A 17,169-nucleotide genomic window follows, 5' to 3' on the forward strand; every position below is an offset into this window, starting at 1 on the left:
GAAATCCTGGGGCATACACGAGAAGCACACTTGATAACATGAATTTTGGGGCACGAATATTGCCTGTGGTTTCAGCTGCTTTGGCAACTACAATACTGTCATGATAAGGTTGAATAACCACCCTGGCTCTTGCAGGAGAAAGGGTAAGGTAGGGTAAGGTAGAAATGCAATAATAATAGTAGCAATTTATTATTATTATTAGCATCTCTATCCTACTCTTTCTCCTGCAGGAGCCCAGGGAGGTTAATAATTGCCGCCATTATTATTATTATTATTATTAATAATGTTTTATGTGTTGGAAGCCGCCCAGGGTGGCTGGGGAAACCCAGCCAGATAGGGTATAATTAAGAATAATAATATTGTAACAACAACCATTTTATTTAAAAGTGGTCCTTTCTTGGCATTCCCTTGAAAAGGGCCGAGTTGTAGAAACCCTAAGTGTGCCTGATGTTGCACCTATGTAAGGAGGGAGGCCAGATCCCGAGGGGTCCCGAATCCTTCCCCCGCCCTCGCGCGCCCCTTCCTCGCTCGGCGTAGCGCAACTCTCCATTTCCGAGGCGGCGCTTTGAAAGGCCCGCCGGGGCGCAACGACGGGGTGGAACCACCGGGCCGGGCTGCTGACGTCACCACCAGGCCCGGAGCCGGAGCTGCGACGACGCCGAGGAAGGCGCGAAAACCCCGCGAGCCGCCCCGGGAGGGAGAGCTCTCCCTCCGCCTCTTTCCCCTTCCCACCCCGTCACGCGAGAGCGGAGCGCGCGCACAAACACCCTCGCTGAGGCGGAGACAACTGCGAGTTCCGACGTGCGAGTCCACACACCGGGCGCCGTTCCGGGGCGAAGGTTGCCCTCCTTGCCAGCAGCTCCACAGTCCGCGCTTCTTTCCCTCGGCAAAGGTGGTCGCCGCCTTTTTCAGCCCTTAAAGACATCCCACAGGTAAAGAAGTTGGCCTCTCTCTCGCTTCCCCACCCTCCTTTGTTTCAGAGCTGCTCCTTTTTTCTTTCTTAAACCAAGAGCGGAGATTCTTGAGGAGGGATAGATTTGCCCTCTGTAATAATGCGTCTTTGTCAAGTTGCCCCGTCTGATGATGACTTTTTACTGGCTCAAATTTCAGTCTTTTAAAAAAAAATGCAGGAAAGCTGCTATGTTGCCACAAGGAAGTTAAACGTGGGCTAGAGGTGTCGCAGAAGAGCTGGATTAAGGGGTTTTTTTGGGGGGGGGGTCTTTGCTGCAGCAGAGATAGGGCAGGTACCCACATCTGAACTTTTTCAGGAAGGGAGCCTATAATGATAGTGAGCTGTGAAGCTCTACGTCTTACTGACAAATTAAAATTTAACATCACGTGCTCCAATAAGCTCTTAACTTGAATGTGAAATTGCTGATCTTCTGACAAAAGTATGTGGCTTGTTTCTACTTTGGGCATTAGCACCTGAGAACTAAAGGTAAAGGTAAAGGTACCCCTGCCCGTACGGGCCAGTCTTGACAGACTCTGGGGTTGTGCGCCCATCTCACTTAAGAGGCCAGGGGCCAGCGCTGTCTGGAGACACGTCCGGGTCACGTGGCCAGCGTGACATCGCTGCTCTGGCCAGAGCCAGAGCCAGAGCCACACACGGAAACGCCGTTTACCTTCCCGCTGGTAAGCGGTCCCTATTTATCTACTTGCACCCGGAGGTGCTTTCGAACTGCTAGGTTGGCAGGCGCTGGGACCGAGCAGCGGGAGCGCACCCCGCCGCAGGGATTCGAACCGCCGACCTTTCGATCGGCAAGCCCTAGGCGCTGAGGCTTTAACCCACAGCGCCACCTGCGTCCCCTTTAGCACCTGAGAACTAGAAAGTGGCTAATGTAGCAACATTTTTTTTAAACAAAGAGGGATGTAAGGGGGAATCTAGGAAACTGTAGGCAGGTTAGCTTCTGTGTGAATGAGTGTAAAGGAAAATTTAAAATAGAATTATCCAACATATAGAAGAAGAAATCTTGCTGAAGAAAAATCTGCATAGTTTTTGCAAATGTTAAGTCCTGTGTCTCACTAACCTTTTAGAATTGTTTTAGAGTGTCAGCAGACATATGGATAAGGATGAACCAGTAGATATTGTGTACTTTCAAAAAGCTTTTGCCAGAGTCCCTCACCAAAGGCTTCTGAGTAAGCTTAGCAACCATGATACCAGAAGACAAGTATCCTTATTGATTACTAACTTCTTAAAGAACAACCAGCAGAGAGCTGGAACAAATTGGCAGCTCTTAGAACAGAGGGATGTATGAAGTTGGGTTGTTGGCATCTGTCTATCTTGGACTGTGCCTCTGGTGGTGAGATCAAACCGTTGGAGAATCACAGCACCTGCTGCAGCTGCAGAGACAGGTAGCTTGTAACTTGCTGCCTCCCAAGGTTGTTTTTGCTACATTAGCAGCACTGAAGTGGCCTCTCTGGGGCACAAGCCTGGACACTGTAAATGGAGGTCCTGGGCTGTCCACACTACAAGATCTACCTCTCAACCCATCCTGGAATGATCTCTCCAGGAAAGCTTGGGATTCTATGAAAGGTGCACATCAAGGGCACATGGAATACTAGGATTTACTGGTGCTTCTCTGTTTGCATTTGTAGAACTGAGACATTGGAGACTGCAGGGGTGTCAGCCAGATTCATAGGCCTTTGGTCTGAGTACATCTGCTTTTTGCAGGCCACTGAAGAATGTGTGGGCGAACAGCTGTTGTACTGGGAGCAGATCGTATCCGCCGTGCCTGTGAATACCGTGATAATCAAGGAAAGAGAAGGTGTCCAGAATGGAAAAATGCTGAAAAATATAGTCCATCCTACAATAAGAGCCCACAGTCTAATAGCCCTGTGCTTCTCTCCCGACAACACTTTGAAAAGGTGAACCCCCCAAATATTAGATTTGTGCTTAGCATAACTTTCTGTTCAGCTACTTTTACATGTATAGGTGCTTTATGTTAGCTCTGTGAGATCAAAATTTCACAAATAAGGGGAACTGTGACTGTCTGCTCAGTGGAGCATTTGTGTTCCAAAATTAGAGACATCTGTTATATTCTGTAAGTCTAATAGAGAGCTTCTGAAGAATAGAATAGAGCTCTAGAATAGAGAGCTTCTGCAGAAGTAGTCTTTCAGAGTAAGAGTTTATCACTCTTTGTTTTATAGGTGAGGCCAAATTTTGACCAGTCCATCTTTATTTAAGACAGAGATGTGGAACTTGTGTTGCTGGACTCCAACTCCCATCAGACCCTAGTAGCATGGCCAGTGGTCAGGAATCCTGGGAATTTTCATTCAACAATGTATAGAGAGCCACAGGCTTTCCCATCCATGATTTAGGGCATTATGGGCAATGTTGCCTTCATCAATGACTCCAGCAATGAGGCATGGTTGCCATAATCTTTAGTGTTCACTGTGTTTCCAGTATTGCTGAGGGAATGTTTCCTTGTTTCCAAGACTACCAAACCATCTTTCAGCAAAATACAGTTTTGGTATATCAGTGGGGAAATGGTGTGAAAGTTTCGGAATCATGAGATATTAACTGCAGCAGCCCTCTATAGCAGTGTTTCCCAACCTTGTGCCTCCAGCTGTTTTTGGACTACAATTCCCATCATCCCTTGCCACTGGTCTTGCTAGTCAGGGATGATGGGAGTTGTAATTCAAAAACAGCTGGAGGCACAAGGTTGGGAAACACTGCTCTATAGAAACTTCCCACTATCCAGCAGTGTGCTGAGCTGGATGTTCTCAGTCGCATTAGATCCAGCTGACCCCCGTCATGCCATTTCATCTTCATAAGCTCTTGACTAGTGATTTTAATTTTGTTTTTAATTTGTAATCATTCAACTTGTTTTTATTAGTGCTTGTAAGCCGCTCTGAGCCCGGCCTTGGCTGGGGAGGGCGGGGTATAAATAAAAATTATTATTATTATTATTATTATTATTATTATTATTATTATTATTAGTGTTGATAGCAGCCCTAGTAAAGGAGCCAAGACTGAAGTCTTTGTATCCAGGCATTGTGACGGCATCACACAGGTCTATTGCAATACATACCGTAAATCATTTTCTTTTCCTTCTGCATCACCCTATTTTTTTCAAATAAAAGTTAGATTTAAATTTATAATAAATATGCTTACATTCATCTTTATATGTAATACAATCACTAAATAACAATTTTGTATACTGAGAAATTACTAATAATTACAAAGCTTACATTTCATTTAACTCAATCTGCATAGGCCTGCATATGGAGGATTGAGTTGTTAGTCTATCTGAGAGTGAGAGGAGAAATGTATGTTGAGAAATGAGAGAGAGAAACCCTTCCATCAGCCGGAGATGATTATCTGTAATGGAGCATTACAGTCTAAGCAGGCTTCTCTGCACTACCTTGTTTCCACAGGGTGCTGTAATTGTGTCTGGTGGTTGTTGTTGTTGTTTAAAAAACAAATTCCTGCTCCAGCACACAGACAAATATAATATTGGATTGGTAGTTAATTATGTTTTCTGTTTTTCAATAAAGCTGTTCTCAAATCTTGGAAGATAAGCACTTGTTCTGACACGATTTCACTCATGGTACAAGAGTAAAGAAGGAAAAAAGTGATTTTTTAAAATAATCTGTGTCTCAAAATAGTATACATGCACAAACCTGAAGCCCCCGCCCTGTCACCTTTTCAAACCAAAAATTTGCAATCCATTTCCTCTTTCATTTTCCTGCCTAGACAGGAAGCTGCCCTAAGTGCTTGTGGTTGATTAGTTCTTTCTCAAATGCACATATCAAAGGTATCTTGCCCTTGTTGGCCAGAGGAGCACAACATAATTGCCTTAACTAGGCAGAAGAAGAGGGTGTATATGCAGCAGTGTCAGGTGGATTTCAAAACAGCAGGGAGGTCAGCAAGTTGGAGGAGTGAATGGGTGTCTGGAGTCCTCAGTACACTGCTTTTCTACCACGGATGTCAATAAACATTTGCTACACTGTATTCCTTAACAAACTAGTTTCAGTGGTATTTACCATTAAGGGAAAGGTATCATGCGTATTGATTCAATATTGATTTAGAGCTTGTGCTGTATTTTCTGATGCTTACATGTGTATGCATGCTTTAAAATCTCAGACCAGTAAGACTATTTTGGTATTTGTTTTCATTGAAACCATTTTAAAAGTTGCCCTCGGGATAACACCGAAACTGAATTTGAATAGAAACTGGCAAACAGAGAAATGAAACCCGTTGGTCTGTTTCAATTGTTTCAACTGAGAAAAATGAAAGAAATGAGTCATAAAAACCGGAAGGTACATTGGGAAGAGGGTAAAATAGAAGATTTCAAATTCTGACAGCACAATCCTACGCACGTTTACTAAAAATTAAATCCCACGATGTGTTCTACTTGCCTGTTTTCAAATGGTATTTTTTAACGTGGCTTGCCTGGCTATAACTCATGTCTAATTTACTTCAGCAGGACCCTTGCATTTTGCTGGTTCCTTCTGTAACTATTGTAGTCATAGAGTAGGGTATCATCACAACACAGAATTAGAGAAATGAATCCCAGAGCTGTTATAAAGTGATAATTAACTTGCTGCCGTCTTTTTAAATATAAAACTTGGTATTTTTGTCAGTAACTGACTTGATTAGAATCACTTTGCTTATATAATGAGAGACAATGTAGAAATCTAGTACACCCTTTCACCTCAATCTACCTAGGAGGTACAAGTGCATAGAAGTTTGCTTCTCTAACTGGATAAAGAGCTGCTTGTGCAAACAGGCACTCCACACACGTTTTCCAAATCCAAACACCAGGAGCTGTGCACCCAGTCGCTTTTAGAAAGGTAAAAACCTCTCCAGTTTGGAAAGGTGAACTTATCAACCATTTTCTGCATTCCAACAGGATTTTTCAGCAGGAATTTTGCTGTTTTCTGTGTTCACACTGTGCACACTGATTACTCTGAAATCTTCTTTCTGTGTTTTTGGATGCTTCTCAATATTTCTTCCTGTTTCCACTTTATTAAAGGATGCCAACTCTTCTGAACGTGTCCTTGTAGCTATGCGTTGGGGGCTGGTTCCATCCTGGTTTAAGGAAGCTGACCCATCTAAAATGCAGTATAACACTGCAAATTGTCGGAGTGATACCATGATGGAGAAACTTTCCTACAAGGTTAGTTTTTGTGTAGCCTTCCATTTGAAAATAAACTTCTTTTTTTTGAAAGTCTGTCTCCTCCTGGCCATGCTATTTACGGTATGTCTTTTGAGCTATACACAAAAAGTGAAGCTTTTTCCTAGAGGTATTCATAACAGTTGCCTTGCCGCACCAAATGTAAACAATTCTGAACTGCATGCTGTGAACACAGCATCATGATTTTCCTGAAAGGGAAGAGCCCAGCAGGTGATAGCATTTCACATGCTGTGCTTGACAGAGCAGCTTCAAGATAACTGGCTGTTTGGTATCTGTGCAGGTTCGATTAGAGAAGAACATAAGTAATGTTGCTGGTATGGGAGGCTTTGGGAAATACAATAGCAGAAGTGGAAGTCTATGAAAACTCACTGGAAAAACGGTTTGCTCTGGATACTGTCACCTCTTTCCATTTGCATCCCACCAACTTCATGCACACAAATGGAGGTCTCTATTGTGGGGAAGCAAAGGGTCATGAAGAAGTAACATGCATCCGACTGAGGAAATGAGAGATCACATTGGAAAGTTAACCCTCCATGTTTCTCTGTAACTCATTCATTCATTCTGTAAGATTTCTTACCCACCTTTCACCAAAATGTCCCAAGGCAGGTAACAATATAATCATACCATTATAAAAACAGGTGAACAGTTTCAAACAAAAGCAGCTCAGTATAGATTAAACAAAATGGTGGGTCCTCAAAAACCAAATACCCTCACTATCAAAGTCTAGAGTAAAAAGGTATGTATTCAGCATATAGCAGAAGCTACATGATAAAAATGCTAGACGTGCATCTGTGGGCAGAGAGTTCCACAACAGAGAGGGGCCCACTTCTGACCACCTTTTCCTGCACTTTTGATGTATGGTGGAACTATCAAGAGAGCCCCTTCTGCCAACCTTAACACCTGGGAGTCTTTTCCTCCAGCAGCACAAGTCATCATCTAACTATGTGGAAGAGCCCCCTCAAGGGCATGTTGCCATCACACAGCAGTTTACTCAATGTTTAGGAGAGGAAACCTCATTGTTCCTCTGACTTTGTAAATCTCTCATTTTCCAGCCTATAGACACATTCCATACTTCAACACTTCCTTTTTATTTCTGAGCACAGTAAATGCCCTAAAATAGCTAAACCCCTTGGCTCAGTATTATGTAGAAGTTGGAAGTTGGACTATGTCATGGATAAGCTTCTCTCAGAGCATGCTAGACAGTGCCTTTCAGCAAGTAGATGGGTGTCTTTCTCTGGCCATTAAGTAGCATTCTCAAACACTTGTTCATTAATGTTGGATTCGGGATGCAGGCTTGAACCTTTTTTCAGTTCTCTGAAATTGATCATGGTATTGACCCATCCCAGGAAGAAATCATTTGCTAGAGAGGTGTTGCAAGGCTGTCTTATGTGAAATGATTTCACCAGTGAAATTGCCTCAGCACTCAGAAAGTGTGAGTCGCATTGGTGCTAGGAATAGCTGCTTCACAGCTCCTTTTGAGAGCCTTTGAATGCAGATCAGCTAGCTTTGTTGCCAGATTCTTCCGTTCCAAAACACAAAACTTAACTATGTTGCTGTCACAGTCTGGACTCTTAAGAGCAGAACTGAGCACAGTGCACTGGACCCCTTCTTTTCCCCCAGTGGCATAGCCTTGCTGCAATTGCACATGCTCCCAACTTTTTGTGAGAATTTTGTGTGATGCTCCGATAGTGTGATTCCTGTCAGCTCTTCCATCCTAATTTCTCTGACTACTTCTCGGAACAGGAGCATAGCAAACCTTGGGGATTCCGCCCTGTTGCTCTCCTACCTTTTCTATGTTACAGGTGTGTGTTCCTCTTTTAATAGGTGGCTTTGTTTTCATAAAAAATCAACTTTAGAAATGTATTACATTCTATCCTAAAAATAAGCTTTGTCCTCAAATCTTCATGTAGAGGCACAAATAAGACACATAAGACCTTGTGGGAAAGTGGCCTAAACTCTCATCTACACTTCTGGCAGGGATCTGTAGAGGCTTGTGTAAGGAAGGCCACTTTAGGATACATATCTGAGATCAGTAAAAACATTTGTTAGGCTGATAATGTGAGTTAACAGCCAGAACCAGAGTAGAGAAAAATACAAATAAGCACTCTAAAGGGATGGCAAGGATTCTTAAGCATGACTTGTAAGTGGAAAGCTCACAAACACTCATTAAGGAGCAGAATGATAGGGGATAGGGGAATTGTTCCTCACACCCCGTATATGTAGAAACCGTTGCAATAGTATCCCCAAAAAGCACCTGAGCTACACCAGGAACTAGCACAATTGTAGGACTGTTGCCAATCACCACCATTTTAGAATCCCTGTTGTGTTAGGAATGTCATTGGGTCAATAAGTGTAGATGTAGTAATTAAATTTCTGTTTCCTTCCAAGGATTGTAATGAAAACAAATGAGTCTGTCAATTTTGTCAACAGCTCCAAGTGAATTCACATTTGCTCTGAAGATCATTTCTTAGAATCCTATGTGATACTATTAAAGTTGTCCCATCCCAAATGTTTGTTTTTAACTATTTGACATTGCTATTTGCATGAATTAATAAAACTTGCTCCCCCTTCCCTACATCTCTCTCTCTCTCTCTATCTGAAAAGGGGCCTCTGTTAAAAGGCAAACGCTGTGTTGTGCTGGCTGATGGCTACTACGAATGGCAACAACAAAATGGGCAGAAGCAACCCTATTTCATTTACTTCCCCCAGACCGAGGATAAAAAGGTACAACAGCAATACGTTCATATTTAAAGCTGAAGTGCTCATTGGCTCTTTCATTTTCATTTACTTTCCCTCGAACTCTTAACTTGCTTCAGAAGGTTTTGGCTTTATTATTTTGGTCAGAATGCCTTTCCCCATGAAGCAAGGCCACCCAAGGGTAGCTGTTGCTGAAGGTCATATGATTCTGTTCTCCTTTGGCCATGCTGAAAGTTCAGCATAACAGTATGTCAGAATTGTTCATCTTTTATACATGTAATTTTTATTATTTCATTTCTGAATCTCTTCCCATGAGGCATCCTGAAGCAATTTACAATATTTAAAGTGTTTTTGCATTGCCGTTCAATTCAAAATTCCCAGAACATTTTAAAATAACTGAATTCTTTTAGTTACTAAAAGAGTACAATAGAAAAAGCAATTGCAGCAAAGTGCAGAATACATCACAGGTTAAACCCATAGGGAGAAATGGGTATTTGCCTTGCACCTAAAAAGAAACAAAAAAGGCAAACCTCCCTAACATGAGAATACCCCTCTCCCATAGCCATCCAGAGGCAGATTTAGTGGTGTGTGACCAATTTGCACTGGGCATGGAGTCTCAGGGGTGCCGCAACTTTGATGTAGAATGGAAGGGGGGAGGCACTGAACTTTGGCATTGCACAGGGTGCTGCTGAAATTTGAAACCCCAAGATCTGCCCCTGTAGCCACACAACTCACTACAGATCATGAGGGGAACCAGAAGAAGACCTCTGAGAAGATACTAGCAGGTTGAGGTGGGAAATGTTTACTTAAGTAGCCAGGTCCCAAGCTATGCAAGGGTTTAAAGGTAAGCACCATCAGTTTGAATTGTGTGCAGAAATAGACCAGAATCCAGTGGATCTCTTTAAGAACTAATGAGTAGTGGTTACAATTCCTGGTTCCCAGTTAGTAGCCAGGCTGCTGTGTTCTGAACGAAAAGCAGTCCTGAGAGTCTTCAAACACAGCTGCATGTACAACGGATAAGGGCATGGATAGGTGCAGGTGGTTTGTTTTATCCCAAAGGGGTGCAGCTAGTGTACCAGCTTTAGTGGATGAACAGGCTCCATGCTGTTGCGACCACTTTAGTACAGGGGTAGCAAATGAAGTGTCCTGCAGATCTTGTTGGAGTCCAACTCCTATCAACGCCAGCATTGCCAGTGGTCAGGGCTGATGGGAATTATAATTTAGTAAAATATGGAGGGCAACACACTGGCTACTCTGCTCTGGTGACATAGCTAGAGCAATGGACATTTCTAACTAGATCAAAGCACGTTGAGAGCTGACTAGAACACAAGTGGCAGAAGTCTCTAGGGAAATGTCACTGAATGTACTCCCGTTACTGAGCTTACTCTGGTTGAGCGTAGGAAATACTTCTCTGCACCTTTGAATCCTTGGGGTCCTATCTAGAAGAGCTTTTCTGAGTGGCTTAGTGTCTACTCCAGCTTGGCCCACAAGGCAATGTTAGTGACATGTTTGTTAAGCACTTGTTAAGGATGATATTTCTCATATCTGCCTCAGCCTAGATTCTACTGGTTCAGCAGTTCAGTCTATTGATGTGTCCAGAGCACCATCTAGTCTTGGGTTAAGGAATCAATTTCACATATTGAAGTCTGAGGACTTGAAGAAAAGCAGCCTATTAGTGTTTGCTCAGCTTGTGCCCTTAGCTTATTACATCTAGTAGGAGAGGGATAATCTGGGTCTAGGAAGTAATAAAATTGCTTGTTATAAAGAGTCCTGTCTGCCTTGAAGGAGGTAGTTGTGATGCCATTCTTAAAGGAACCCTTCTTGGACTCTGATAACTGCAGTAACTATTAACCAGTTGCAAAGATGCTTATGAAGTGTTGCAAAGCAACTCCCGACAATATTGGATGAAAAAGACCCTGTGGATCAATTTTGATTTGGTTTCATGAATGGTTTTGGCACAGAAACAATTTTGGATAACATTCACTGGGAGAAGAACATGCCCATTGAGATTCTTTCGTATGTCTCAGCAGCTTTCAGTACTATGGACCATACTATTATTCTTGATTGGTCTTCTTAGTCGGGGGCAATGTGTTTCTGTCAGGGCCAGCCCACTCATTAAGTGAAGTGAAGCAGCCACCTCGGGCAGCAGAAACCCCCGAGCTGATGCCTGACGTGCTATCTCTGGTGGAAAAGCAGCACCAACATCACCACAAATTGGCACAGATGCTGGCACAGCTTCCTCAGTGGTGGAGGCACTGGAAATGTGTGGTGCAGGGACAGGAGGCATGGCAGAATGGCATGGCACTTCCTACTTTGCCTCAAGTAGCGAAACAGGGCTTGCTGCCCCTGGTTTCCATGGTTCTGCTTTTAGCTGAAGTGCCAGTTCTAGGACTTCTGAGCAGCAAAATGGCACCTATGCTGTGGGGTCCTGCTGGGCTATTATAAACACACGACTTACGTTCAACACTAGTGTCCTTTTTACATCAAATGAGAGTGAAATCATGGAAGTGTTGAACTGCTGCCTGGAGGCAGTGATAGTCCTTATGAGGCCGATAGTTCCAATGAGGGCTAACAAATTGAAACTTAATCCTGACAAGATGGTAGTATTGTTGATGGGTGGTTCATCTATCCAGGGAGGTGTATTCAACCTTCTCTGGAAGGGGTTGTGCACTTGAAAGATTTACGGTATGTTTTTTAAAAACACGATTCCTTAATTTTGCAGGTCAGCAAACCAGATATGGAAGGTGAGGATGAAGATTCAAAGGACAGGAAGTTACTCACCATGGCTGGTATTTTTGATTGTTGGGAGCCCCTTGATGGAGGAGAAACATTGTACAGCTATACCATCATCACAGTAAATGCTTCAAAAGATCTAAGCTCCATCCATCACAGGCAAGGGAGAATAGCTCAATAAGTGTTTGGTGAAAATCATATTGTACAGTGGAACTAGTTGAGAATAAGACTGCTTAAGTCTCAATTCCCATCACTTCTGTGTACCAGCTAGTGTGGCATATGATTTTTATATTATATAAAAAAATAATCACACCTCTCTCTATATATAATGTATAACTTTTAAAGGAAGGTCAGAGAAATACCCCCCCCCCAAAAAAAAATTCTTTGTCCTCTTAGAGAAGAGGATCTGAATAGAAGTTACTTGTGACAGGATTTGGCTTATAAAGAATTATGTTTATACTATATTTTGTGGTTGTCATTTGAATTATTCCAAAACAGTTACCTGGCTTCGTCATTCAGACCCCTTGAAAAATAGGGCCTCTTTTGAATGATCGTGCTGCAAATTCATGCAGATCTTAGTTGCTGAATTCTCCTTCCTTTATCTCCATCTAATATTAGGAATCTGATTCTTTTTGATGCTTCAACTGTGGTGTCCCCCCCCCCAACCATAACATACTGTAGACTAATTTGGGTTATTCTATTCACTGAGATCTGTATTGTTTAACTTGTTTAGAATGCCAGCTGTCTTGGATGGGGATGAGGCGATCAGAAAATGGCTGGATTTTGCAGAAGTACCCACACAAGAAGCTGTTAAGCTTATCCAACCCACAGAAAACCTTGCTTTCCACCCAGTCTCAACCATAGTGAACAATTCCAGAAATAATACACCAGAATGCATTGTACCCATTGAACTGGAGCTCAAGAAGGTAAGATCTGAGGTTTTAAGGTTTGGGAAAATAGGTAAGGTTGTTATTCTCACGTCATATTTAACTTCAACTAGGGCTACATTCACACCACACATTTAAAGCACTATGATACCAATCCAGTCCAAAGCACTTTATTGTACTAGCCATTGGCCATGACAGAGCTGAATCAAAAATAAATACAAGTAAACAGGGTGTTGCACCACACTATGATACCAGTTTCAACGGTCATGGCTACCCTTAAAGAATTATGGAAAAAATAGTTTGATAAGGATGCTGAGAGTTCTTCCCCTCACAGAGCTACAATTTTCAGAGTTGCCTAGGAAGAGGAATTGATTGTTAAACCACTCTGGATATGGCTCAGGGAGGAGAAATAGGTATCAAATAACAGCTCTCAGCACCCTTAACAGACTACAGCTACCAAAATCCTTTAGGGGAAGCTGATTGTTTAAAGTAGTATCACAGTGCTTTAAAGGGGTGCTCCAAAAACCATGATGGTAATAGGTAGATTCTCTAAACTACTCTCATCATTCCTAATCAACCTTTAGTTCATAATAGTGGTATACTTTTCTAATGGTCCTTGTTCTCTGTCTCCTAGGATACCAAAGTTAGTGCAAGCAGCAAAATAATGATGAACTGGTTAAAAAACAAATCTCCCAAGAAAGAAGATGATGGCGATGGCTTACCAAGATGGTCCAGCCAGTTTATCCAAACCACACCACCTAAAAAGACCAGTTCAAGCTTAATACACCAGTGGCTCAAGAAGGAAGATGGAGAACCTTCTGCAAAGCATCCCAAAATTCAGTGACTTATTTGTTACTTGCACTTTATTCTTAAAACACATTTGGCAGTTTCTACTGATTTGAATTTGCAGAGTGGGATTGCAAATATTCTGACTATGTGGGCCTTGACATTTAACACTTTTTCTTGTCTATAGTACAAACTGGGGTGTGCATTTTATGTACAGTGTTGCTATTCCCCTGCCAACCTTGGGAGAGCAATTGTACTTCAAATATGTGAGACACTTAATATATTTCTCCTCCTAGGAGAGAAACAAAGATTCTGTAAGGCATGTTTCTTGTCCTGGTGTTCATCCGGTACACTTATTGGATTCTTTGGAGAGAACACACCACCATTACAACTAAGATCTCCTGTTGCAAAAATAAAAATAACTGTGTTCTTAAAGCATTATAAATATCTTATGTTCATCTTATGAGGCATGGGGTGTCTCCTTCACATACTTTGTAAGTATGAGCTGTATTAGTGGGAAACTGCTGTGGTGGTATGTCTGTAGCTACTGTTTTAATTATAACTGCCCAAATTTGTGATGAGAAAATGAATAGCAAAAATTCAGAACACTGGCATTGTAGAAGGAATGAGAGTTTGGGCCTATTTTTCTGACATCAGACTTACTCATATTCGGAACTGTACATGTTTTCATGTTTTAAGCAAGGTTGCCTGTTTCAACAATAAGAGATACTTCTTTTGGTTTAGTTTCTGGCTAGCAGTGTTCTTGGCATATCAAAGGATTATTTTGTAACCTCTCTTTTTAGTACCATTGAGCTGCTCTGGTACTCTGCTGTGTTGAACAACACCTGCTAAAAATTGATCTTCTAAAAGGGACAAAGCACATGCTGTGATGTTTGTGGTCTTAAGTTTTGAATAAGCAGGTGCAAATCTTACTAAAGCTCACTATTTGAGCACAGTTTAGCAGAAGCCAGGCTATCTGGAAAAACATTCATTGCTTTTATTTAAATAATGGTTGTAAAAAATAAAATGCGTTTCTATCTCGTTATTTTTTTGTGCATTGCCCAATTCCAGCTAATCCTCAAAATACTCGTTTAGGCTACAGTGCTAACCATGCTTAAAAGGTAAAGGTAAAGGTACCCCTGCCCGTACGGGCCAGTCTTGACAGACTCTGGGGTTGTGCGCCCATCTCACTTAAGAGGCCAGGGGGCAGCGCTGTCCGGAGACACTTCCGGGTCACGTGGCCAGCGTGACATCGCTGCTCTGGCGAGCCATGCTTAGCCATGCTAACCATGCTTACTCAGAAGTAAATCCCACTTACTCCAAGGTAAGTGAGGTTAGGACTGCAGCCTCAGAGGCACTGAACAATATGCCTGTCTTGTCTTGAAGACTATAACAATGAACATTAGCACATGAATTTGTAAGCACTTAACTATGTTAAGAATTAATGTTATAAGTGTATCATGCTAGCCCATGAGTGTTTGCAACATTTTATAAGTTCAGTACAGCGGTACCTTGGGTTACAAACACCTTGGGTTACAAACTCCGCTAACGCAGACGTAGTACTTTGGGTTACGAACTTTGCCCCAGGATGAGAACAGAAATTGCGCAGCAGCAGGAGGCCCTATTAGCGAAAGCGCATCTCAGGTTTAGAACAGTTTCGGGTTAGGAACGGACCTCCAGAACAAATTAAGTTTGTAACCCGTCTTCTACAAAGTCAGACTAATGGTCCGTGTAGCTCAGTATGGCCTGTACTGACTAGCTGCCTCTTCCAGGTTTCAGGCAGGGGTCTCTCCTAGCCCCACATGGAGATGCCAGCCATTGGACCTGGGACCCTCTAGATGCAGGGCAGATGTTCTACCTGAGCCTTTTGACACAATGTCTCTGAATGCAGTTCATATTGCCTTGTACGTAATGTATATGAATGACGTGTGTTTAATAATGATACTGCCACAAGCTCAGTGCTCTTTTCTTATGAGGAATGGAATATGGGTCCATCACAAGCCTCTCCAATTCTTTCAGCTCTGGAAAGCCTCCAGAAGCATGAAGGCAAATTGTCTCTATTCTAGAGCCTTCTTACAATGTATATCACAGTGCTAAGTCCACCAAATAAATTTGTTTAGGTGTTTTGGAGGATGCCTCATATTTCTGTACAATTACCGTATTTTTTGCTCTATAAGACTCACTTTTTCCCTCCTAAAAAGTAAGGGGAAATGTGTGTGCGTCTTATGGAGCGAATGCAGGCTGTGCAGCTATCCCAGAAGCCAGAACAGCAAGAGGGATTGCTGCTTTCACTGCGCAGCGATCCCTCTTGCTGTTCTGGCTTCTGAGATTCAGAATATTTTTTTTCTTATTTTCCTCCTCCAAAAACTAGGTGCATCTTGTGGTCTGGTGCGTCTTATAGAGCGAAAAATACGGTATGTCCAAAGTTGGTCTTCCTACCCATGGGTTGTCCGTTTCAATAATTTAAGGAAATAATTAACCTAGCTTGCTTAGATTCTTCTTGCTTAACGTCTAGCTGGGCCTAATTTCTGCTGAACCTAGAAACGATTTCACTCTCCCCTGGCCCTAGAAGTGTATCCCTGACTCAGCGGTTTCATCTGCCCCCTAAAGTCCAGTCTGGCAATTACAAGTGTTGGGGCATGCTGGAGACTTTAACAAGATTTATTGCAGCAAGCATTTGTGGACTAGAGTCTACTTCGGCAGATGCATATTCATCCGTTTCATCTGGTAAAATGAGACACTGGTCTACAGAAGCTTATGCCATAACAAATCCTGTTAGTCTCTAAGTGCCACAACATTCTACTGTATTTTGCTGCAACAGACTAGCACAGCTATCCCTGTGTGAAGTCGCTGGTCTGGCTGACAATGTTTGATTTAGCATTATTTGCAGCAGGTATTTTTTTAAAAAAACTAATTTAACTAGAATAGGAATGCTTGTGATTGGAGCATGGCCTGCTTGGCCCAACATACAGTACATCACAGAACAAGCTTGTTGGCCAGGCTCTTCTAAATACGGATGGCTTCCTCACCAGCCACAAAAACAGTAACAAAACCAGGCCCAGCATAACACACAATTTGCTGATCCATGAAGGTGCCACAACTCTTACTACAATCCTTACTCCCATATAATCTCAACCTAAATCCTTCCAGATAGGTATCCCCCCTGCCCCCACCCATTGATTTAAACTGGTGTAAACCCTCACATCTTCCCCGTCTGATTTCCTGAGTTAAGACTGCTCTGCCTTTCATTTCAAGGTGGCACAATACACTGGTTTTAAGAATACAATGTTTTAAGACATTGACTTCAAATTTCACTTCTATCCATGAACTCCCTACAACTAGGTGGCTTTAGGCATGCCACTGTCTCTTAACCTCCCCTGTAAGAACTTAGCAATACTGACTAGATTGTTAAATCATACCAGGATAACACTTGCAAAGTGCTCTGTGCAATAAAGGCACTATATAAAATGCTAATAAATTATTGCTGGATTAGGTTTCCCCACCTCAGATGTGCCAATCAAGAAACCCTTGATTTGGCCTTTTGACTAAGGTTTGGTTGGGGTTTGGGCACAGGCTTGCCTGCCTGCTTTGGGATGGGCCAGCATCCTTTTTAGGTGTCTTTGCCATAAGGGTACTGCTAATTAGGCTTATAGAGAGAAAGCAATACCCAACCGAGAGGATCTATAAATAAATAAGAAATGTCCTCCAAAAGGGCACCCAGATACAGCACAAATAAATGGGAGGAGGAGTGTAATCCTATCATGCTCTTCCTCCTCAGGCCCTGCCTGAGTTAAGTTCCCCTTGTGAAAAACCAGACGGCCTTAAATGTTTGCCTTTATTGCGGGTGTTGCATTTGCCCTAGGGCGCGGCGGTCGTGATCCTGAGCTTCGGTTTGCACCTGCGGGTTAGCCTTCAGCTGGGTTTGG

At 42.6% G+C, this 17,169-nt stretch overlaps 1 protein-coding gene across 2 annotated transcripts; it reads left to right on the plus strand.

Annotated features, from left to right (window-relative positions):
- Nucleotides 1–583: 583 nt before the first annotated feature.
- On the plus strand, nt 584–14,288 carry HMCES (5-hydroxymethylcytosine binding, ES cell specific). 2 transcript variants are annotated; one of them, XM_079965785.1, is made up of 7 exons: nt 584–932; nt 2,596–2,865; nt 5,979–6,122; nt 8,745–8,864; nt 11,560–11,729; nt 12,304–12,496; nt 13,092–14,288. In XM_079965785.1, exons 2-7 carry the CDS (start codon nt 2,683–2,685, stop codon nt 13,299–13,301), a joined length of 1,020 nt encoding a protein of 339 aa, XP_079821911.1. In that variant the 5' UTR covers nt 584–932; nt 2,596–2,682; the 3' UTR covers nt 13,302–14,288. The 2 variants fall into 2 exon arrangements, with proteins under 2 accessions (XP_079821911.1, XP_079821910.1); XM_079965784.1 differs by having other exon boundaries at nt 586–932; nt 2,672–2,865.
- Nucleotides 14,289–17,169: the final 2,881 nt, after the last annotated feature.

The sequence above is a fragment of the Podarcis cretensis genome, assembly GCF_951804945.1.
Source record: "Podarcis cretensis genome assembly, chromosome: 2".
Classification (NCBI taxonomy): Eukaryota; Metazoa; Chordata; class Lepidosauria; order Squamata; family Lacertidae; genus Podarcis; species Podarcis cretensis.